Source organism: Protopterus annectens, chromosome 8.part0, assembly GCF_019279795.1.
Source record: "Protopterus annectens isolate FY-2018-M chromosome 8.part0, PAN1.0, whole genome shotgun sequence".
In the NCBI taxonomy this organism is placed as follows: domain Eukaryota; kingdom Metazoa; phylum Chordata; order Ceratodontiformes; family Protopteridae; genus Protopterus; species Protopterus annectens.
The window spans coordinates 1,909,417,742-1,909,443,546 of NC_056741.1; the positions used below are offsets into that span (position 1 = coordinate 1,909,417,742).

General features: G+C 39.9%; 1 protein-coding gene across 1 annotated transcript in view; it reads right to left on the reverse strand.

Annotated features, from left to right (window-relative positions):
- The window catches only part of LOC122808584 (protein NLRC5-like), an 849,388-nt gene that overhangs the window by 312,941 nt on the left and 510,642 nt on the right, over positions 1–25,805 (reverse strand). The window contains exon 11 of the mRNA XM_044079540.1: positions 23,065–23,133. Coding sequence (XP_043935475.1) covers positions 23,065–23,133 — 69 coding nt within the window. The remainder of the gene's footprint in view (positions 1–23,064; positions 23,134–25,805) is intronic.

Here is a 25,805-nt window from a genome sequence, read left to right on the forward strand (position 1 = left end):
CACACACACTCCACACACACTCCACACACCCTGGTGGAAGGAGGGGCTACTACAGTAGTGATCAGCCAAACATCTACTGTTAGGATAAGTTTACTTAACACAATTATACTACGTTCATCATATTCATTACTGCTGAAGAAGCCATAGCTATCTGGGTAGAGCCCCTGGAAAATGGTCCTAGCAAATCCCAATCTCGACTTAGAGAAGGAATCAAGCATGTAGTGCTTTTAAAGCTATGTACAGTGGACCAAGTTACCGCTTACACTTCTAAAAATCAAACCATTTCTAAAAAGCCATAGATAAAGCCAAGGCCCCAGTGCAGTCAGCCTTGACCCTTCCAGGAATAGTTTGTTGTGGTGAGAATAACAAAAGGAAATTGCCTGAGACAACCATTTGGAAGTCGTAGCTTTTGTCACAGGTCGTCCCCTTGCTTTTGTCTTCATAAGACATGAACAACTGATCCAAAGTTATAAAAGATTTTGTTCTGTCAAGATAGTACCTAAGTTTTCTGTTTTCTGTGGACAACCAACATATGTAGCATCCTTTCTACCTCATTTTTGGGTTCAGGAAAGAAAATGGGACGATGGATAGTTTGGCTTAAAGTTAACTAAGATACCACTTTAGGCATAAAAGGATTAGTTCTCAAAAACACCTGTCTCTGTGAAAAATGAGATAGGGTTGACCAGAGGCAGATCATTGTCAAATGGGGCCCTAAGCAGAGTAATGGATTATGGCACCCTCCCACAACCATTCTAGTGTCCCATTTACTTGGCTGTCTCTCACCAGTTACTATAAACAGTGTTCAAACCTATCAGTGGGCATACTACTTTATTTCCACATTTCTACAATGATTGCAGATATTTGGATTTAATTTATAACTTGTATTTCAAATTTTATAGCACAAACACTGATAACCATTTGCTACACAAAACAATACAGTCTCACAGTGAAATCAGACTTAGCATGAGCAACAGTAAATTTCTTTGTCCTTGAAACTCACATTCATAGAAAATGCATCTGGCCAGTGCAGATTAAATGTATTTTTGGGCAGTTTTCAAATCGTGACCCCCCCCGCACACATTTTAGAATCATGCATAAATGCATAAATACATGTGCTTTTTAAATTCACCTTCCTGGCTGTATTCTATTTTATTCCTTGTTTAATACAACATCACTTGTTAGAGTGTGTTTTAAATTTGAAGTTTTTTACATTTCTCAAATAAGCAGTGAAACAAAGCGTATGAACCAGTAATGACAAAACTACCCATTTCAGAACATTTCAACCATAAAAGTCCATTCAAACTGTTGTCATTATAATCAGAATCAGTTAATATGCACAATACCTGCAGAAGTAAACATTATCAGAATAATTCAACATTAAAGAGAAATGTGACTAATGAATAGGTTTCTGCTAGCAAACAGCTTTACATTTCGGTGCTTAATCCATTAATTCATTGTCTGCTGCCCTTGAAGAAGAAATGGCCTATGTTACATAAAGAATGGTATTTGTTAACAATCAATCTACCTGATGCTGAAGAGAACCCACAGCCTTTTGCACCAAAAACAAGTTTGCTACCTGTTACACCACTAATACTAAACAATCTAACTATGAAACTGTAACTGACATTATAATCCTTATTGATTTAAAAAGACAGCAAATAAAAAGATGTATAATTAAAGGAGACCTGGCAGTTGTTTTGGAAGTTTAGGGCACTTGCTTGCTAATAATTAATAGCAGGGTTTGACTCTGAGCAAAGTCACTTAACTAGAAAGTGCCCCCCTAACTGGGGCATTTTACATACATACATACCCACACACACACCTCTGACGCCCGATGTGATGGCTTTCTTACCTCAGCATTCATGGGCTTAAACCAAGCTCTGTAGCAGCCTGCCTCCTGATCTCAATGTGCTTTCCTGATCTCCAGTCTCCTTACTTGCTTCCTTGCTGTGCAGCAGTTCTTCTAACAAGGCTTGCATTACATTCTACATCCTAATGCAAAGGTTTCTGGGTTATGTTGTTCGGCATGCTACTCCAGCTAGGTCCTAATGCTGGTTGGTTTTGTGTACAGGAATGGAAGGCAAGGTTATTTTTACTTTTACATTTTTTTTCTTTTTTTTTTTTTACTTACAAGATATTTAAGCCAGGCCAACACGGGACCCCCCAGCCAAGACAAACCCTAGACAATTGCCTAGATCACCTTGTGTTGGATCCAGTTCTGGGGTTGACTTACCATCAGAGCTTGAACTCAGATATTCTTCTTGCAGAGGTCAGAGAGATCAGTTTTCTCTGTTAAGAATCTTATGTCAGCCACATGAGCTGGTTCAGAAGGTGCAAGTATTAGCTTCTCTAACACAAAATTAAGATATCATGGAGGAGCCACTGACTTTCTTGGAGGTATCTTATGAAAAATCCCTTTCAAAATCATTTTAACATGAGCACGTATTGAAAGAAGAGGATCCATGGGCACACATGCAGAATTGGCTAGGAAATGAACCTTGATGGAGGACTAAGAAAGTCCATAGAATAGTAAGTCACACAAAAATTGTAAATGTAGAGAAACGCTAACAATGAATGGCTGCTGGTTATATTCTTGGCACCATATTTGCTATTTATGATTTTCTAGTAGCAGGTTTTCTTGCCTCCATTAGCACCTGCTTCTTGTCCTCAGTAAACATGTGCCTAAAAAGATTAAAACCCTATCATCTAGTCAGATAAATGAAGCTGATTGCTATCACAGTGTATGAACCACCCATGTTCTTGTGTGAGCAAATCTATTCTGTGAGGAAGCTTGTGATAACTGCCCCTGATCATTTCTAAAAGAAGGGAGAGCTACTGTTGCCTGGGCCAGGAAGGAATCACCACAACAATATTGAGGGATTCCTTCTGAATCTTCGGAAGTACCATGGATATCAGCGGAAAGAATGCAAAAGCATGTAACAACATTCCTGTCCAAGAAAACAAAAGGCATCTGTCTTCCAGGCATTCTTGTGTAGAGCCCTGGAGCAGAATTTTGCAAGTTGATTGTTCAGAGAGGATGCAAAGTGGTCTAACTTGAGGAATACCCCATAGATGGATACAATTTTGGAAGACTACTGATCTAGTTTCCATTTCTGAGGGTCTGTCTTTGTCCTGCTCAGCTTGTCTGCCACACAGTTTTGTTCTGATAGCATGTAGGATGCCTGTAGAGTGAGACTGAGTAGTAAATCTATATCCCAAGCTAACATGGCTAGTCTGCAAAGTAGGTAGGACCTGGTACCTCCTTGCTTGTTGATGAACTACATGACTGTGGTATTGTCTGTAACAACTTGAGGAGATCCAGGGGACTAAAGATGATTCAGAAAGTTGAGTACCTTGACTACAGCAAGCATCTCTTTTATACTTATGTGCTTGTGTCTGTCTTTGGGTTTCCCAAATACCTTGCACTTTTATATCTCCTGATACTGCTCCCCAACCAAAGCATCTCTGATGACCTTCAGCTTTGAAGCACGGGGTAGGGGAGAAGGGGAGACCTTGATTTAGGGATATTTGTTGTCTCCTCCAAGTGATTTCTCTTCTGACAAATACCAGAACTGGGATTTAAAAAGATAATTGGTGCTGGTTCTGGGACCAAAGAGACTTCAGAGATCATTGTATCTTTATTAAGTAGAGTCTTGCCAGATTGATCATGAGAATCATAGATGTTGTGAGAACCAAAATCCTTAGGTATTCCCTCGGAGAGACCAAAGTCTAAGTGAAAAACCTTATAAATAGAGGAAAATATAGATCTACTTTTTACTGTGGAAGAAAGGCTCTTTGAACGGAGGTGCCTAGCCTGTGTGATGGAGTCATAGAAGACTTTTGAATGTTCTCTTGGATACCTAGCCTGTGAAAGAGATCTCTCACCCAATAGAGAGACTCCAGACACTTTGAAAAAGACTCTCCAAAGATAACCAAGTCATCTAAATATAAAAATATATGGATACCCTGTAGCCTGCAGTGAGATATAACTGGAGCTAGACACTTTATGAGCGCTCTTGGTGCAGTGGATAGTCCAAAGGGTAAGGCACAAAACTGATAATGTGATTCAGACACACAAACCTTAGAAACACCTGAAATCTGGATGAAAAGGGATGTGCTGATAAGCAACTTTTAAATCTAGTGTTACTAGAAAACTTAAATGAGGAAGAAGAGGTGAACAGATGGTGAAGTGACAGGAATTTAAACTTGAGCACGATCACAAATTGGTTTAGGAAAGAAAGATCCAGAGCTGTCTCCAGGTATTTTCTTTCTTTGGCACAAAACATCCTTAAGTAAAAAGCTTTCCAAAACATAGAAGGAGGATTAGCTTTTATTATTCCCTGAGACGATATATGTTGGGGGGGGGGGGGATAATAGAGTCTGGTCTGGTTGATAAGGAATTACCACCTGAAATGGAGGAATTTCCTCCCACTGCCCTTGGTAACCTCAATGGATGATCTTCAGAACCCATTTGTTTTAAACTATCTGTTGACAAACAGAGAAATGGAGATTCAGAATTTCTGGAAGAGAAAAGGGACTGGCAAAGTGGCATACCTCTCAACTGCACAGATTTTCACAAAATGTCCACATTTTTGCCTCTTATAGTTTTGGTCCATTTTTCATAAAATTGTGGTTTTCTGGCAATTTAGTGGCAAATCATTAAAGAGTGAAGTTAGAAAATAATGACAGATACTTGAGTTTCAGACTTCATACCCTTCAGAAAAATTAATGATAATGCAAAACCTGTTATTCTATCAACTTTCTAAGTTTGTAAGAGCACTATTTAAAAATTGTCCCTATTTTTTTTACCTTTGTCCCGCTTTTATTTATGGCTTTGCCCAGATTTCTTGCTCTAAGAGGTTGAGAGGTATGCAGAGTGGGAGGGCGGTCATGGTCCCCTAAACAGTCACTTTGATTTGTTAGACTGTCATTCATTTTAGGAGATTCCTGCCTCCATTATGGACAACCCTCCCTCCCCCTTGGCATTTCTTCTTAAAAGTCTAGTTACCAGCAGTTTGTTGAGACTGTTCATTTTGTTTCTTGCCAAAACTGGATGATGGAATGGAGAATCCCTTGGAAACCTTGGAAAAAGAGGGCTGAAAAATCTGAGAGCTTGCTTGAATCAGTTTATTCCTCTTATCACATTTGATAACCTCTGCAGCAGAGGGTCCAAAAACTAACTCTTTGTCCAAAGAATTTAAAATCTAATTTTTCACAACTTCTGGGAGGTTCTGAGGATGCAGCCAGGCAAAGAGTACCAGTGGCCATAGCCTGGGAAAAAGCATTAACATAGTCATACACATGCACTTTAAACAATGATTTGTGACCTGTGAACTGGAAGAAACTTTTTGTTGAGTCTTTCGGCTTTTTCCGGTTAGGGGTCGCCACAGCGGAACTCCGGTCCGCTAATGATTGGCAGTAGATTTTTACGTGCCGAGTTGCCAGCCCTGACGCACAACCTTCAACGAAGGCACGCCCATTCACACATGTCTCCACACAGAAGACACTCTAGCTGAGAATCGAACAGGACAACGTCTTCCTGTGAGGCAACAACACTACCGCAGCACCACCACCGCAGGTGAACTGGAAGAAACTAAACCATTTAAATATTTTTTCCTCACAAGAAGAAACTGTAGACAAAACACTCCTCATACTTTCACAATTAGTCAGAATAAACTTTAACATATGAGCCCGACACTTCAAAATTCTGAAAAGCAAAGTTGCAGAAACATACACCTTTTTCCCATACTTATCAATTATTTTACCATCCATGTTAGAAAGGAAAGGCTTGGAATTAACTCAATGTTTAACAGCAGTAGGATTAACTAAAGCTATAGCTGCTGGGGCAAATTTGGGCTGAATGTATAAAAACTTAAAAAACTGAGGAACTTTATATAATCTAAGGGGCCTGTAGGCTGACTATCAAGGAATTTTCAGGCAGTTCCACACACACACACACACACACACACACACACACACACACACACACACACACACACACACACACACACACACAAGCACACACATATCCTCCAGTGCTGACAGCACAGACAGGATGAGGGAAGGTTCTAGAAATTCATTTTATAACAGCTCACAGTACTTTCATTTTCTGAGGGAACTAAGAAACCTCAGTGTTCTCCCACTGAAAACACTGGCACATTCTGGGAAACTTCTCAGAGAAAAAAAAACCCTCACATGGAGAAATAGATACCATGTTCTCCAATGAATATGAATCAGAAATCTGAGGAGAAAAACCTGCATATGTCCCTTCATTTTTCTGTCCAGATTCAGAACCTTGAATATCTTCGGTAAAAGAGGAATCCCTTTTTCTTTTACCTGACACCACTGTATAAGAAGGATTAATAGACTGAATTAGACCCTGAGCCAGACCTAATAAACTACCCCTGTCTATGGAACTTTGAGCAGGAGCAGACAAATATTTAGTTTTCTGTTTCTTTTTTGACAGGAAAATTGAGCCAATAGGATCAGCTTCCCAGGGATGGACGCAGCATTCTGACTAAACCCCTCTCCCAAGACTGACAAGAATGGCTCAATTTTAGCCAGTGAAGGAACACAAGCAGTCACAGAGGACGTGGCTAACCACCAGTCAATAGTGGCTGTTGGTGCTACACCAGAGGGATCTGGGGTAAAAGATGAGTGGTCTGAAAAAACAGACTTGGCTACTGTAGAGTCACCAATCTGTGGTTGAGGCAAATTGCTAGCCTAATCTGGTGGCAAAAACTGTTTGCTTAACATTTTATTTTTGTGGCTGGAAAAAGGACTGACTGTGGTACTGGTAGTTTGTTCCAAGATGAGGCTGGAAATGATGTCTCTTCCCCAGAAAAAACAAGTTGCGCAAACTGATAAAAGCCCATTTTTCCCAATAAAAACACAGTAAAAAACATTTAAATATACTCTGCCAGCCCCAAAACATAAAATAAGTAAAATTTTCTAGAGAAAAATGTTTTTAATATGTTTTTAATTAAAAGTTATGTACTCGTAACGAGGCATCTATGTTGTCCATTTTCATTCTTCCTCAAAGTATGGGCTCAGATGCAATCGTGAGATCAGACTCAGCCACATATTCAGATCCGAACCCATACATAGAGGAAGAATGAAAAGGACATCATCAGATTGACTTTTAAAGTGATATAAAACAGTGCACTCCCATTTAAAAGTACAGTTAAGTCTTGTAACAGTCGGTTAAAACACAAACTTCTAGAATAACAATAACATCCCTAACAGGAATGTACATTTAAACAATGCATTTTAAATTTCAATGTGTTTTTTCTCCAAAGGGAACTTATCTTCCCAGCAATGCAACAGCAAAAGCCGAAGATTAACCCTCGAAAGCCTGCAGAGGAGCATTCTCTTTGGTGGCAAGAAAGGTCTAAAGGGATTGACACCCAATCCTGCCTTTTTAGGCAGCTCAAATTGAGCTGGTTTGGACACAAGCAATATGCCCTGAAGCTTTGAAAGCTGTCTGGCTGTCAGATTTTTGGCAGGATACAACCCACATTGGTAAAGCTACTGCAGCAGTGATCAATATGATGAATATCCACTGTTTCCGGGGCCAAAAGGGAGTCACCACCACTATCTCTGGGAGTCTTTCTGAACCTTTAGAAGTACCCTGGATATCAGTGGGAAAGGGTAGAAAAGCATAATGGAACATTGCTGTCCATGAGAATAAGAAAACATTTGTCTTCCTGGCCTGTTTGGAAGGAATCCTGGAGCAGAATTTCCGTCTGTTCTGAGAGGAGGCAAACAGATCTACAAGAATTATTTCCCACAGCTGTATCACTTTCTGGAAGACCTGTGGTTGCAGTTTCAGTTTGTGAGGGTCTGTCCTAATCCTGTTTAGCTTGTTTGTTACAATGTCTTACTCTGATGGAATGAATAAAGCTTGAAGAGTTAAAGTGAGCTGAGATGCAAACTCCCAGACTATCACAGCAAATCAGCAAAGAGGCTAAGGTCTGGTACCCTCTGTACGACGTCACTGTGGCATTGTCTGTGAAAACTTGTTGAGGTCCCGGAGAGCTGCAGCATACATAACCCCCATAATCTCTTTCAAATGTATATGCTTTTGTTGCATAGACCTTGCAATTTCACCCCTTTGGTTGAAGCATCAGATATGACAGTCTGAACAGGAAGCAAAAGAGAGACCTGAATTTTTAAAGAACTGGTCTCTCCACCATAAAACCTCCCTCCTCACAAATCCAAGAGTTGGGATGTAAAAGGATAAAGGGTGAAGATGTTGAGTGGAGACAGACATGAAGTATTATTGATTTTTTCTCATATGAAGTCTGGCTAAGGGAATTAGAAGAATCATAGAAACCATGTACCGAAGAAAGCTGTGAAATTCTACGGCAGATACCTGGTTTTGATTGGAAAAACTCCAGAAAAATGGTTGGATCAACTCTACTTTTTCTGGAGGAAGTAAAGCTCTTCCCAGGGCTGAATCTAACAGATGTATCCTTGGAAAACTATTCTGTGAGAAGTGATGAGAGTTGATTTATGTGAATTCACCTGAAAACCCAGACTGAATAAAATATTCTGTACACTTGCTAAGGACTCTTGACAACTGGAAAAAGAGTCTGCTAATATAAGACAACAGTCCAAATATTTGTTTATTGTTTATTTATTTATTGACTTTTGTTTACCAGGAAAATCCACTGGGTCAAAAACCCATTTTCAGTGGAGGCCCAGGGACAAAGGTTCCCATTACGAATCAATAAGTATCTAAGGCAACATTATAAGTACAACAACATCCACAGATTTCATACAAATTGTCAAAGAGTAAAATACATTGCGTAATGTTTTAGTACAATTATAAGACATATATGATTTTCTACATATTAGTAACACACAGTACAGAGATTTACATAGTCTAGATAGGGTTCAAATTTGTATCTTCTTGTTAGAAAATGATGATAGTGCATGACAAGTGACGCCTTATGACCAGATAATAGGATTATGAGAGACAAATATAGAAAGATCATATTCACAGGGATAGAAGTATATTGATATGATGGGAGATATTCAACTTCAATATGTTAGACAAAGCTTAAGGTGGTCTATAGTTTTGTAAGCAGGAACATATTGGTTTGTTAAAGAGATAGTTTTTTATAGTGAGTTTAACGTTTTTTAAGGAATCCATTTGTGTGATAGACAGGGGTAGGGTGTTCCATTGTTTAGATATGGAGTGTGAGTACAGGCTTTGTCCAGCCCTTTTATTAGGTTTGAAAACTTTTAGGAGGTGTTTATTGGTGGATCAAAAGTTTCTGGTGGGAGTATAGAATTGTAGAACAGCATGGAGAGAAGGGCACTTGTCTGTGTTATATATTAGTTTATGGGCCACTGTTAGTTGAGTGTAATGAAGGAAATGGGAAAATACAAGCGATTCCAATTCCTTGATGGCTTGACAGTGATGAGATTGATAGGAGAGTCCAGTGGTTGAATTTTGCAATTTTATAGTAACTCGATTGTAGTTTGTTGCCCAGGGATAAATGTAAGTTTGTAAAAAAATGGGAGAAGCATAGAGAAGGTATGGGAGAAGGAGGGTATTTGTCAACTTTATTAATGTGGTTTTAACCATATATGAATTCTGTCTATAGAGTTTTCCTAATTTAAAGAGCATTTTTTCATTGTGTTTAGAATATGTTACTCGTTTATCATCGATAGTAATACCTAATAATTTTGCAGAATTCACTACTTCAATTTTGGTCCTGTTATGGGAGTAAATCATAAAGTCATGTGTAGGTGGCTTAGATGAAAACAGTAGTAGTTTAGATTTTTTGGGATTTAAAAGAAGTTGTGCATCATTTAGCCAAGTTTCTATGTTTGTAAAGGCCTTTTTTGTTATTTTTTGAAGGTCGGGGAAGTTATTGGAGGAGGATATAATAGTAGAATCATCTGCGTATTGGATGATTGAGCTTTGAGCAGAGACAGTATGAAGATCATTTATAAACACATTAAATCGCAAAGGTCCCAGAATAGACCCTGTGGGACACCTGTTTTATTTACTATGTATCCAGATTGTTTATTTTGCCACTTAACTGATTGTTGTCTGTTATTCAGATAGTTGGAGATCCAGGTAAGGGTATGTTGGGAGCAGTTTAATTTTGCAAGTTGCTGGATTAGTTTAGTATGTGATACTGTGTTGAAAGCTTTGGACAGGTCAAGCAACTGTACAGATGTTACTAGACTAGTGTCCAAAGCCTTGTTCATAGCATCATTAAATGATAATAGGGCTGTTATGGTACTGTGTGCAGGTCGAAAACCATGTTGAGTAGGGGCAAGAAGATTATTATCACAGAGTTGTTTTAGTAGCTGACTTTGTATACATTTTTCTAATATTCTGGATAAGGGAGAGAGAATGGAAATAGGATGATAGTTAAGTAGTTAGTGGTTCTGCTTTTGTGCAATGGTGTTATAATGGATTTTTTTCCAAATTTGAGGGATTATAGTCTCTGAGATAGAACAGTTAATTATAATACTGACGGTAAGCTATTGCCTTGGCACCAAGTTTCAGATACTCAGAGGGGAGCTTGTCAGCAGATAAGGAGCAAGGTTTTAGTTGGTTTAGCAACATAAATACTAGGGAGGTGGGCATGGGTTTCAGGGAGAAAGTTGGAATTGTTGGGGTGTTGTTATCTATTTCATTGGCAACTGAAGAATGAATGCTCGAAACATTATGGGTTGAGGTTCTGGCAGTTATCATATTGTTGGGGGTTTCATCTATGATAGGGTTTGTTGACTAGATTGGTGATGCCTTCTATGAAATGGGAGTTAGAAATATGGGCTATTAATTGTGGGTCCCGGTCAGGAAAGGGAGATGGGTTTTGTGGTGTCAGGATTAAGCAGTGAAGAGACTGATTTCCAGAATTTTCTAAGGGTTATTTCTTGAAGTAGATAATTGTTGTGAGAAGTAGTTCTTTTATAATTTTAGCTATTTTTTGATATATTACGAAGTTGTTTGAAGTTTATTTCATTTGCTTGAGTTTTGTTTTTACGCCATTCTTTCCAGGTTCGGTCTCTGGTACGGAGTATTTGTTTAGTTCATTTGGTATGCCAGGGGTCATGGCTGAATTTTGTTCTTTTGTATCACAGTGGGGCTAAAGTATTTAGTGTATTGATGAAGATCTCATTAAAATAGTGCACTGCTTCTTCTAGTGGTAAGAATTTTAGAGGGGACCAATTGTGTACGGTTAGAGCATTGTTAAAGCCTATTTGGTTAAAGTTAGTTAGGTTCCTGGATGCTCTATATGAATGGGATTTTATGATCTAAGTATGGGTTCTATGTGCAAGGACAGGTAGATTGTCACTGAGAATATTAGGGAGGGTACTAGTGTTTGAGTATTTTTGTGGATCTGAGACAAGGATCCAGTCTAGGGTGGATTCAGGATGATTGTTTAGTATTCATGTGGGGATTGTGACCAGTTGTGTGAACATGTACAGGTTAATACAGTTAACAGGGGAGTTTGAGGTCAGGTTTTGCCAGCTGATGTTAGTATTTCATAGAATAATGGCTTTATTAGATACATTTTGAGTAGTTCAGGCAAGGACATTTTCAAGAGTTGGTATATTATGGCCAGGGGGAATGTATATTACTGTTATGCATACATTTTTATTATAGTTAATTTGTAGTGATACCAACAGAAATTCCATATTGCTGAAAGTTGGGACAGGTTTGGGAAAGGATGTGAAGGTTAAATAGTTACGACAGATTATAGCTACACCACCATCTTTTCTTGTGAGTCTTTTTGAAGGATATTATAGCCATTTGGTACAATTTCAGTGTCTAATATATGAGGCTTTAGCTATGTTTCAGTGATGGCTACTATATCAGGGGTGTAATGAGAGAGCCAGCCATGAAGTTCAGTAATTTTATTACAGATACTCCTTGTGTTGATTGCTACAATAGTAAGATTTTGAGTATTTATGGCTGCGTTTAAGGAAGATGAAGGGGACCGGCATGTATTGGGAGTGGGGGAAGGGCTGGGGTTTGGGTGAATATTGCCAGATTGAGATAATAATTGGAGTGCAATTATGTATGCAAAGTAAAAGGACTTAGTAAAGGGTTTGGATAAAGCATTGTAGGTTAGGTTGAGTTTGGAATTAATGGGGAAAAGTCTGAGTTTATGAGGCAATATGTTGTAACAATTAAATATTATTGGGGAGATGTTTGAGAAACTTGTAACATTGGGTACCATTGTAATAACTACGGTGGAAGATTTTGGAGGAAATATGCATTTTATATAGTGGAGAGATGTGGCTTGGGTTAATATGAGGAGAGAAATAGTGAAAGAGGAGATGAACAATGCTGACTGTATGGTGTTAGACATTATATGCAGTAAACTGATAGGATACGTGATAGGGTAGAAGTTAAGTAATTAAGATGTATAGGATATTAGTAAAAGTAGGGTCCTTTGAGGTGAAATGATTGAGGGGTGTAGGTGTGTTTTTAGTGTAGCTGACTGGATGATGAGATAGTGGAAGTTATCTGGAGAAGTATAAACCAAAGGAGGATGGTGGTGGGTTGAATGAGGGTATGCTAGTGGAGCAGAGTGTGCCTGAGCGTAGCGAGGGCGAACGGAGCAGGAAGAGCCCAGCAGGAGAGGGATGTCTCAAAAAACAATCACTGAGCAGTGGATATACCTAACTAAGTATAATAATTAAATATGTGAAAGTAGTTGTGCAATTCGTTGGGCATAGAATTAGTATTTGTTAGAACTGCCTTTGTGCATTAGTTGTATACATTTTTCTACAGGGAGATAGCACAGTTGTTTGGATGGACAAAGGACTGGACAGCAAGATCGCCAATAGTGGACACTGCATAAAATTAAAATCTTTATCTGCTTAATTCTCCTTTTTTTTGGGGGGGGGGCCATATTAGAGCTAAATTACTTAATTCTAGACCAGGACCTTGCAGTTGCTAACTGAGTATACTGCTGCAGTCCCAGGTACTGGTAAAACTATTTGTTCTGCTAATAAGGGTGACTACCAGGGGCTGGGAGCCTCTGCGAGGGTGCATGCCACTATAGTTAGAGAAAAATTCTCTTGTGCAATACACTTTGCCCAGTAGCTTAATTTTTAAATTTAATTTCTCTCATGATGTAGGGAAGTTGCCCAAAATTAGTTTACCTTCCTCTTGTAACCATGTATGGAAATTCCACTATGGAGGGGAGGGGACTGAGCTCATAAAGGCTAGAGATAGTCTCAGCAAATCTGTACGAGAGTAGGAGAGAGGGAAGGTTAGAGGTGAGTGTATGCAGTGAGACAACAGAGAAAGAGAAAATACTTACAATGAGCTAGAGATAGTTTGTTTGAGGTTAAGATGGCAGCAATGTGCTATTGCTTAGTACATTAATAACATCTATTCAATTCTCCTAAGACAAGGTTTTCAAATCTAAATGTTCATAGCACTGTGATATTCTCCATTACTTATACAAAGCAAGGAAACAATGTGAATGCCTTGAAGTCTGCAAAAAGCAATTACTGGAGCCATACACTTCGTTAATACCCTTCAAACAGTAGAATGTCCAAAGGGTAGGACAGAAAACTGCTAATGCAAGCCAGATACAGAAAATCTTAAGAAACTTCTGAAAGGTATGCCAATGGGAATATAATCGTAGGCAAGACTAGTAAATAAGATAACAGGTAAGGGGGTCTTGTAGGGAAATTATTTTGAAATTTGGGAACTTGACAAAAATGACTGAGAAAAGAGAGGAGAGGTCTAGCACAGGTCTCCACGTCCCTTCTGTTTTGACACCAGAAAAATCTCTGAATAAAAACCCTTTCCCCATCTGGCAGACAGGTATTGGTTTTATGACTCCATGAGGTAATGTCTGTTTTAGAACTGCAAGAAACAGGGATATCTGTGTTACTGGGCAACAAAGAATCCCCTGAAAAGGAGGGAGGGAGTCCTGTTGCCAAGTTTGTCTCTGTTGAATGACTTTCAGCATTCATTTGCATGAAACAATTCTGCAGGGTCTTCGCTGGGGTTAGAAACAAGTATTTGTGAGTCTGAGGTACTCTGTATAACCTATCAGATTTTTAGAGGCAGGAGGTTGACTGTCATGTCAACTACAAGCTGCCAGGAAAACTTTCTCTTAAGCCGAGAAAACATGAGGAATAGCCACAGACTGAGGAATATCCAACTGTAAGAAATCATAATACATTTGCTCAGAAATAGTAATTTCTTCCTGATCCCACTGAAAAAAAATGTTTCATTTTATCTAAAATTTGATACAACGAATGGTCTTCTGAACAGAAATCTGAAGCAAACCTTCCCTCTGAATCAGAATCTTCCGGTTGTGAAGACAATCCTGAGCCACCATATTCTTTCTATAATCCCTGCCCTTTTGACTGAAAAAAAAAAAGTCAGAAAGAAAAGGAACTCTTTCTTTCCTTTCCTGAACAGGAAGTTGGTTAAAAAAAAAAAAAAAACAGAAAACTGCTCCCTAGCAAATCCCAGGGAATCTTCCCTATCCACTGAAATAGAAACAGGAGAATCCAAGTTTTTGCCTTTTTTGATTTATTTTTCTGAGAAACTCAGTAGAAAAGGACCAACCCAAAGCAGGCACATTAACTTGGAGCTCAGGCTCTCTTTCCCATCTACGTGGTAGACCCTCATCATCCCCTTCTTCCAACATAGACTAGAGTGGTTCTCTCCCTCACTCACAGACAGGAACCCTACAGCCACACAGGATCTGGCTATCTCTCAGTCCTTAGTGGTGGTAGGTGCAACACAAGAGGGGTCATGGGAAAAGATGAGCATTCCGAAGAATAAAATCCATCCATAGCAGTGTCATTCATTGGCGGCTGAGGCACAACCAGAGCCAGCCTGACAACTAAAGATTCCCCTGACAGCTTTCTCCCTCTTCCAAAGAGGGAAGGAAAACAAACGAGACTGGTAACTCCTCCATTGGTCTAATCACAAAGAAAGCCTCAGAGATGGTTAGCATAGCCTATAAGAGTTGGTGAACTCAGTACCAGATAAAAAGATGGTTTTGAGGCAAAAGAAAATCACTCTGATTGCCCCTAAGACCAAGTCCTACTCCTGACACAAATTCTATACCAGAATATAAGAAATAATTCAAAAAACATATTTAAACACAATTATTTCCACAAACATTCTGAACAATAAAATCCCCTGGTTTAGAATGACAGTCAAAATAAAATAAGTTTCCTAGCATAAATAATATTAGTTTCACAGAGAAAAAAATACAAATTTTCTTCAGAAAAATAAAATTGTGGAAGGTTTTCTCCAGATGGAGACTTGTCTTCATAGCCTTGAGGGATCACTAGCACACTGTCATTCCCACGAAGCCCACAGATGGAGTGCAGTTTGGCAGCAAGAAAGCTCTGCAGCTTAACATAAAATTAAAATTCCAAGGATTCACTGGAGGCCTCATGTGAAAAGAACCTTTTAGAAAAGCCTTAGACAATTGGTGAGCCATAATATTCAATCCATCGATCCCTAGATGGAAATAAGATATAGCAGCTAATTTTACTTGCACCATAGCAGCCGCTGCACCTTTGTTGAAAATTTCTGTCAAGAATTGTAAAATAGAAGACAATGGCGCTTGGTAAGGGTCAATGTTATGGTAAGAAGCCCAAATGGAAAATCTCTTCCACTTACTGTGATACAATTTTCTAGTGGAAGGTTTATGGGAAGCCAACAAAATTTGACCAGTGTCATGGGAAAGATTATAAAGCCTGGCTATGTGGGGAATTGGAGCAGCCAAGCGGTTAGCTTCAGTGTCTGCAATGATGGATGAAGATCCCCTGACAGATGTGTCAACAAGTCCAGAACTGGGTCCAGGATCCATGGGTCTTCCAGAATGTGACTGTAAAGAAACGGAAACCAAATCTACCGAGGCCAATGAGGGGCTATAACGATGATTGTCCATCCCAGTGACTTTGCTTTCTGTAAGAATCTGGGTATTGGGGAATTGGTGGAAATGCAGAGAGGAGACCCGGGGGCCAATCATGGACAAGAGCATCCATCGGGGAGTGACCTGGCATGGGAATCAGGGCAAAATAGCTTCTGCATTTGTTGTTGATATGACTGGCAAACAGGTCGCAGGAAGGCTAGCCCCATTTGTGGAAAATCCTGTCTGCAAACTCTTGTTTGAGGGACCATTCATGGGGCAATAAAATTGCTCAGTCTGTCTGCTATGACGTTGGATTTGCCCGGGATGCACGTTGCTAACAGAAAACGCAGGGATGACACTTCCCTCTGCCATACTCTGAGGGCTTCTCGGCAAAGGGGATAAGACTTGGTCCCGCCTTGCTTGTTCAGGTACCAGACGACTGACATGTTGTCTGTCTGTATTGCAATTGTTCTGGAAAAACCATGAAAAAACAAATATAAGAAAAACCACAAAAACTGGAACGCTGCCACAAATTTATTCTGGAAAAACCATGAAAAAACAAATATAAGAAAAACCACAAAAACTGGAACGCTGCAACAAATTTATTCTGGAAAAACCATGAAAAAACAAATATAAGAAAAACCACAAAAACTGGAACGCTGCAACAAATTTATTCTGGCAAAACCATGAAAAAACAAATATAAGAAAAACCACAAAAACTGGAACGCTGCAACAAATTTATTCTGGAAAAACCATGAAAAAACAAATATAAGAAAAAACACAAAAACTGGAACGCTGCAACAAATTTATTCTGGAAAAAACATGAAAAAACAAATATAAGAAAAAACACAAAAACTGGAACGCTGCAACAAATTTATTCTGGAAAAAACATGAAAAAAACAAATATAAGAAAAACCACAAAAACTGGAACGCTGCAACAAATGTATTCTGGAAAAAACATGAAAAAACAAATATAAGAAAAACCACAAAAACTGGAACGCTGCAACAAATTTATTCTGGAAAAACCATGAAAAAACAAATATAAGAAAAACCACAAAACTGGAACGCTGCAACAAATTTATTCTGGAAAACCATGAAAAAAACAAATATAAGAAAAACCACAAAACTGGAACGCTGCAACAAATTTATTCTGGAAAACCATGAAAAACAAATATAAGAAAACCACAAAACTGGAACGCTGCAACAAATTTATTCTGGAAAACCATGAAAAAACAAATATAAGAAAACCACAAAACTGGAACGCTGCAACAAATTTATTCTGGAAAACCATGAAAAACAAATATAAGAAAACCACAAAACTGGAACGCTGCAACAAATTTATTCTGGAAAACCATGAAAAAACAAATATAAGAAAACCACAAAACTGGAACGCTGCAACAAATTTATTCTGGAAAAACATGAAAAACAAATATAAGAAAACCACAAAACTGGAACGCTGCAACAAATTTATTCTGGAAAACCATGAAAACAAATATAAGAAAACCACAAAACTGGAACGCTGCAACAAATTTATTCTGGAAAAACCATGAAAAACAAATATAAGAAAAACCACAAAACTGGAACGCTGCAACAAATTTATTCTGGAAAACCATGAAAAACAAATATAAGAAAACCACAAAACTGGAACGCTGCAACAAATTTATTCTGGAAAACCATGAAAAAACAAATATAAGAAAAACCACAAAACTGGAACGCTGCAACAAATTTATTCTAGAAAACCATGAAAAACAAATATAAGAAAACCACAAAACTGGAATGCTGCAACAAATTTATTCTGGAAAACCATGAAAACAAATATAAGAAAACCACAAAACTGGAACGCTGCAACAAATTTATTCTGGAAAAACCATGAAAAAACAAATATAAGAAAACCACAAAACTGGAACGCTGCAACAAATTTATTCTGGAAAACCATGAAAAAAACAAATATAAGAAAACCACAAAACTGGAACGCTGCAACAAATTTATTCTGGAAAACCATGAAAAACAAATATAAGAAAACCACAAAAACTGGAATGCTGCAACAAATTTATTCTGGAAAACCATGAAAACAAATATAAGAAAAACCACAAAAACTGGAACGCTGCAACAAATTTATTCTGGAAAAACCATGAAAAACAAATATAAGAAAAACCACAAAACTGGAACGCTGCAACAAATTTATTCTGGAAAACCATGAAAAAACAAATATAAGAAAACCACAAAAACTGGAACGCTGCAACAAATTTATTCTGGAAAAACCATGAAAAAACAAATATAAGAAAAACCACAAAAACTGGAACGCTGCAACAAATTTATTCTGGAAAAACCATGAAAAAACAAATATAAGAAAAACCACAAAAACTGGAACGCTGCAACAAATTTATTCTGGAAAAAACATGAAAACAAATATAAGAAAAACCACAAAAACTGGAACGCTGCAACAAATTTATTCTGGAAAAACCATGAAAAAACAAATATAAGAAAAACCACAAAAACTGGAACGCTGCAACAAATTTATTCTGGAAAAACCATGAAAAAACAAATATAAGAAAACCACAAAACTGGAACTGCAACAAATTTATTCTGGAAAACATGAAAAACAAATATAGAAAACCAAAACTGGGCAGCTGCAACAAATTTATTCTGGAAAAACCATGAAAAAACAAATATAAGAAAAACCACATGGTTTTTCTTATATTTGTTTTTTCATGGTTTTTCCAGAATAAATTTGTTGCAGCGTTCCAGTTTTTGTGGTTTTTCTTATATTTGTTTTTCATGGTTTTTCCAGAATAAATTTGTTGCAGCTGCCCAGTTTTTGTGGTTTTTCTTATATTTGTTTTTTCATGGTTTTTCCAGAATAAATTTGTTGCAGCGTTCCAGTTTTTGTGGTTTTTCTTATATTTGTTTTTTCATGGTTTTTCCAGAATAAATTTGTTGCAGCGTTCCAGTTTTTGTGGTTTTTCTTATATTTGTTTTTTCATGGTTTTTCCAGAATAAATTTGTTGCAGCATTCCAGTTTTTGTTTTTTCTTATATTTGTTTTTTCATGGTTTTTCCAGAATAAATTTGTTGCAGCGTTCCAGTTTTTGTGGTTTTTCTTGTATTGCAATTGTCCCTTGAGGAAGAGAGTCCTGAAAGTATTGCAACGCTAGAAGTACTGCTCTCATCTCCAGGACACTGATATGCAGATGTGATTCTTGATCTGTCCATGTGCCTTGGGCAGTCTTTCCCTGAAAAAGCCCCCCCCCCACCCCACCCTATCAGGGAAGCGTCCGTGGTCACAGTGGCAACTGGAGGGGGTAGCATGAAGGGACATCCTAGTGTGACATGAAGAGACGTCAACCACCACTGAAGATCCTTCTTGCAGGAATTTGTTATCAGGATCATGTGACTCACTGGAAGTTCTTGGTAAGACCATTGCATGAATAGAAGCCATTGAAGGATTCTCATATGCATCCTTGCTAACGGGCTTTCCAGGATTGCTACTGCCATCAATCCTAGTACTTTCAATACCTCTGCAGCTGGTGCTCTGTTCTTAGATATCAGGGACATGATGTGTTGGCGAAGAATACAAATCCTTTCTGGTGGAAGACGAAGAGTGGTGGTTGACGTGTCTAATTCTGTCCCTATACAAATGATATGCTGTGATGGCAACAAGGCAGACTTTGCGAAGTTGACTGTAATGCCTAGCCGATCACAGAGTAGAGTAGTTTCTCTCGCTTGAAGAAGTTGATGCCTGGTGCTGGAGGTAAGGAGCCAATCGTCCAAATATGGAAACACCTGGAATCCTAGATGCTTCACGTGAGACATGACTACTGCCATGCACTTGGTGAACACTCTGGGGGCTGTAGTGAGACCAAAGGGCAGAGCTCGGAATTGATAATGATTGGCTCTCAGCCAGAAATGCAGGTGAACTCTGGATGGCCTGGCCATCTTTATGTGGTAGTACGCATCCTTGAGATCAATCGAGCACATCCAATTGTCCTTCCCTAAAAACAGGAGTATGGACTGTAGCGTGACCATTTGGAACCTCTCTTTTCTCATAAATTGGTTGAGTCTGCTGAGATCCAAAATGGGTCTCCAGTCCCCTGTTTTCTTTGGAACCAAAAAGAATCTTGTGTAAGTTCCGAATCCTGTTTGTTCTGTCGGGACTGGCTGGATGACTCTTTTCTAGCAATCGGTGTACCTCTATTGCTGCTTGTCCCGTGTGACTGGGTGGAACATCCGGGATTTTTTTGACGGGAAGGGGCTGGGTGGAGAACGGTATGAAATACCCACTGGAAATTATACTTTGTACCCAAATGTCGTTTGTTATATTTAGTCAGGCTTCTGGGTAGAACGACAAGTGACCCCAGACTGCCTCCAGAGTAGGACAGCCGGCCTCCCTTCAGGAGCGCTGGTAGGACTGACCAGAGAAATGACCTCTGTCACCCTGGTGTTGTGGACCCCCCTCTGCCGCGAGGGTGGCGTCTTCCATTGTAACCCCCTCCTCTGCCTCTGGAGGGGGGCTCTCCATGTTTATCTTGAAAGGCTCCTTGGGCTTTCCAGAACCACATCTTTCCTCCCCTCTGACCTTTAGGAAAGGGTCGAATGGGGGTGGAAAAACAGACTCTGACGGCAGACAGAGTCTTTCCCTCTTGCTCACACCTGGTCAAAGTCTCCTTCACCTTTGGCCCAAACAAAGATGAGCCGTCAAATGGGGTATTCGTAAAGGAGGACTTGAAGGGTTCTGTGAAGGAACAGAGTTGCACCCAGGCATGCCTACGAAGAGCAATTCCTGTACCTGCAGCTCTACTCGAACCATCAGCTGCGTAAGATACGAGATGCATGGATGAGTTGACTATCGAATTGAGGGTAGAGAGCTGAGTGGCAATCTTGTCGGATACACTCGTAGCTACAGCACCCTGAAGAGTATCTCCCAACTCCTTAAGGAGATCTCTCTGCAGTCTGGGAAAATGTGTCAAGTAGTTCAGTGATCTGAGTGAGAAAGTCGCTGAACTAAACATGCATTTCTCATATCTATCCATGATCCTAGAGTCTCTGTTAGGAGGATGGATAGACGAGGAAGTCTCAGACATTTCCTTTTTGTTGGCTGCCGCCACCACCATGGCATCAACAGGAACTCCCTTGGTCAAAAAGGACTTATCCTCGGGGGCAGAAATAAACTTATTAGGCCTCCTAGGAACAGGTTCCATAGATTCTGGTGACTCCCACGCCCTACGAGAGACCAGATCCATAAGCTCATCATAGGGCGGAGATACCCAAGAGGTGGAAGGTTGAGACCTGAACGCCTTAAGGAGAACCGACTCATCCTCAGTAGGGCTCTTGGACTGCCAATCACCCCTCTGCCTAAGAATTTCAAGAATCTCCACAAAGGAGATGTCCTCAAAGAGGGATCTAGGGGACCATTCTGATTCATCCAAGTCGGTGTCCAATGTGAGAGACACCTGTGGGAAGTCCAAATGCCTCCTCTTGCATAATCTCTTCCTGGGGAGATCTTCAGGGGGAACTTCTGGAGAGGTCTCAGAAGAGCAGGGAGCACCCTGTGGGGCTACCTGAGGCTCTGGGTCTCTACACTTGGGATGACCGGAGGAAACAGAAACTGACACAGGCACTTTAGGGGAAGAAGAGGCCAGACCTTGAGATTGAGGAAGTCTTAGGAGACAACACTCGCCTCATGGTTTCAAATGCACCTCGGGTCCAATGAGAAGATGTTGATGGATCTGAAGGAGCCGTGATTCCCTCCCGTACCGAAGCCATGGGCTCTAAGCCCGAGGTAGGAGCCGAGCTCACCTGAGCCAAGGCCCCGAGAGAAGAGTCGGCACAGACAAGTCGGTGCGACTATCCTCCCAGGACCCGACTGGAGAGTGTCGGCTCCTAGTGTCCCCGGTCAGCGCAGAGAACATCCAAGCAGATGGAGCCGATGACACTGGAACAAGTGTCAGCTCCAAGGGATCCACAATCATCAGGTCGGCCTCCTCCGGCTCCGAAGGTCCGGTATGGCTCGCAGGAGGAGCAGACAATTCAGGAGTAATGGTCTTCGGCTCCGAAGGTTGGGTCTGAGCTGACAGCAATTTAGCTAGGCCTGGTGCCTTTAAGAGTTTCTGAACCAGCCGGTCCATATCCAGATCGGACAGGCTGACAGAAGACCTGGAAGAATGAACAGATGGAGCTGATTGGAGCAGTATCGATGGAGGTTTTTCGGCAACCGGTTCCAGAGCAGTGTCCCGGTTCCAAAAGAACAGACTGTCAGCTTCAAAGGCAGTGGAGCCGAAGTCACCACACTTTCTGACTTTTTTCCTTTCTTAGTCCTGGATTCAGAGGAAGATTTGGACGATTTGCTGGCCCCATCCTGGTCAGACAATGCCTCTGAAAAAGGGTGTTTGATAATACCCCTATCAATTAACTTCCTCTTCCTTTCTGGTGGAAAAGGAGTGACAGATACTGCGTGACTCTTGCAGGTGCACCTCACCCAGACAGTAAACACACTGCACATGGGCATCCGTGATGGACATTTTCTGTCTGCAGTCTGGGCATTTTTTAAACCCAGACTTTGGATGTTTTTCCTTCTTTTCAGACATTTCACAAAATTCAGTATAAAGGAAACACACTGTTTAACTATGAGCTATTTAAAGAAGAAATCTAACTCACACATACACACAGCCCAAAAAGCCAACTAGCAACTACATGAAGATAAATAGGATTAAGCAATCCAATAACAAGAATCCAAAAATGGGAACACTAACTAACAACTATAAGAAGAGGACCTAAGGCCAACGGGCCTAAGACAATGAACGATTTTACTGATGAAAGGGGTGGAACACAGAAAACAACTGTTAACTAGCTAGTATTATATAGTATTATATAGTAATCAAAGATATATAAAAATTGAAATATAAAACTTGCTGAAAGTTGAAAACTCCAATAATAGTCTCGAGCAACGCTGGAAACCAAGAGATCCGTGCCGCGGCAAACTAGATCTGAGGTAATTCCAGCAGTGCATTGTGGGATAATGGGGTGGGTCTTGAGCTACAGGAGAACTTTGAGCTTGCTAGTCGGCCATGTCGGAGCCGAGGATCGGCTCCGAACCCATCAGTGAAGAATGAACGGCGAGATTGAACAACTTCACATTCTCTGTTTAGTGACAGCAAATTAAATTAACTTCATTATTTTATAAACTTTACCTCATCTTCCTATCACTGACATTCAGAAGGATTTCATTTTCTTTTCTTACAGGACAGGATTCTCTTGATCTGAAAAATAAAAACAATGTTAAGGAAAGCTATTTATCCATTTTCTACTATTAAGTTTAGCAATTTTGTAGATATTCTTTTAACAATCAAACATTTCATGTTTTCCATATCATAGCCTTGCACAAACAGACTCTCTTGAAAGTAAATTTAACAAACAAAGGAAACAGAAGGCTTAAACAATGCAAGTATTTATCAATGCCAAATGGCCAGATGCTGTACCCAGACAGTCTGAAGAAATTACTGCAGCACTATATTAGGAGCAAAAATATTGAAAATATTTTGAGAATTAGTGCTGCGTTTGGAAAAGGAAATGAGCGTTCTTAACTGTGGGATCTGTATCATACTTAAGTACTGTGTACAGGAGTTGACATCTAGGAACAAAATCCAAGCTATAAACCAAATTGCTCTTCCTGTCCTAACTAACTGTTTTGGAGTGACTGACTGGCCCCAAAATGTGTTGGATAAATTATATAGGAAAACAATAAGGATGCTTCATGCTCACCAAATGATTTATAAAAATCAGTGCATACCAAGATTATATATTCCCCATTCTAAAGAAGGGAAGGTCCTCCTTGAACTTGATTACATGTATAGGTCTGCAATCGTGGGACTCCACACATATCTGCTGACCTCACAAAACCCAAATGTAGTGAACGTTTTGAAATATGAGAAGAATAAATCTAAGATGAATTCTCTGCTTAATTTAGCAGAAGCATATCAGTGTCAAGCAGGAATGGAAATCAAACCAGAAGTAGATAAAAATCAGGTAGCAACTGAATGTGCCAAAAAACAAAAGAAAGAATATAAGGTGAAGGACCAGATGAGATGGCAAGAAATGTGAAGAAAGCATAAATATAGTTGCAATATAGAAAACGTCTGGAAGAAAGTACAGTTTTGTACCTACCATAAATGTAGATGTTCGAGGATCCACATTGCTGCAGTCCTAACTATTGGGTAGTCCGCTGTCCAGTCGGCCCGAATACCAAAGTATATGGCTGACGTCGGTCAGGGCGCATTAGACTGACGTCAGTACGTCAGGGTACTAATGCGCATGACCGACGTCATATCCTCAGTCTTTTCTTGCCCCAGATGTCAGAAGACCCTGAAAAGATAAGGCCAAAAACAAAAACTCCCAAAATACCTGCACCAAAAAATATATATACAATATATACACAATTAGCAGAATATAACCTCACCTACACAACCACCCCTAAACACAGAGGGAAGGAGGGAGGGTAAATTGGACTGCAGCAATGTGGATCCTCGAACATCTACATTTATGGTAGGTACAAAACTGTACTATGTTCTTCATTCCACATTGCTGCAGTCCTAACTATTGGGTAGAATCCCAAAGCAGAGGTAAGGGAGGCTGGCAAATCATAAGGAAGCAGGAACTGACAACATGCCTTGCAAAATAGCTGTGGCAAAACCAGCCCTAGACTTAGAGTAGAGAGGAAGGTGATAATGCTTAGAGAAAGTATGCACTGAACTCCAAGTAGCTGCCTCCAAAATATCCTTAGTTGCCACCCCTTAGAAATGCTGTGGAAGTGGCAGTAGCCCTAGTGGAATGAGGCCTAATCCCAGCTGGAATCTCCTTGCCATGATGGGAATAACAAAATGTAATGCAACACCCAATCCACCTAGAAATAGTTTGTTTTGACACAGGCTTGCCCTTTGAAGTCAAAGCAAAAGAAACAAACAACTGCTGAGACTGCCTAAAATCCTTAGTCCTGCTCAAATAATAACGCAATAGCCTGTGTACATCTAAAGTGTGCAAAATCTTTTCCCCTTTATTTTGGGGATCTGCATAAAAGGTAGGCAAATGAATAGTTTGGTTTAAAGCCACACTAGAAACCACCTTAGGCATAAAGGAAGGATTAGTACGTAAAGATACCCTATCCTTATGAAAAATCAAAAGGCTCCACTGCCATAAGGGCCTGCAACTCAGAAACCCTTCTTGCAGAAGTAATGGCCAACAAAAAGCAGTCTTCCATGACAAGTATTTCAATTCAGCAGTAGCCGAGGCTCAAAAGGTTGTAGAGTAAGTTTCTCCAACACAAAATTGAGATCCCAAGCAGGAGTAGGAGCTCTACGTGGGGGTCTTATATTCTTTGCCCCTCTAAGAAATTGCTTGAACAAAGGATGCGAAAACAATGGTGGGTCACAATCATAGTGAGCTGAAATAGCTGCAGCATGAATCTTAATGGAAGAGAAAGACAAACCTTTGTCCAGTAACTCAGTAAGATATTGAAGAGCCACACTCAAATTAGGCTCAGTAATCTCCAAATTGTGTGCTGCACTCCAAAACAAAAATCTCTTCCATTTTTCTGCGTACACTTTCCTTGTACTAGGTCTTCTGGCTTCCCTAATCACATTTAAAACTTGTTGAGGAAGCTGAGACCTGCTGTCTTTCAAAACAGAATATGCCAGGCTGTTAGATGTAGAGAGTGAAGCTTGACATTGAGCAGATGACCGTCCCTCTGAGACAACAGGTGTGGAATCAAGGGTAAAGGCCATGGAGGCTTCCTTACCAGACTCCTTAGTAATGGGTACCAGTGCTGCCGAGGCCAATCTGGAGCTATTAAAATCATCCTTGGCTTGTCTTGTCTGACCTTTAGAAGCACCTTTGGAAGAAGAGGCAGAGGTGGAAAGGCATACACATGAAGGTTTTT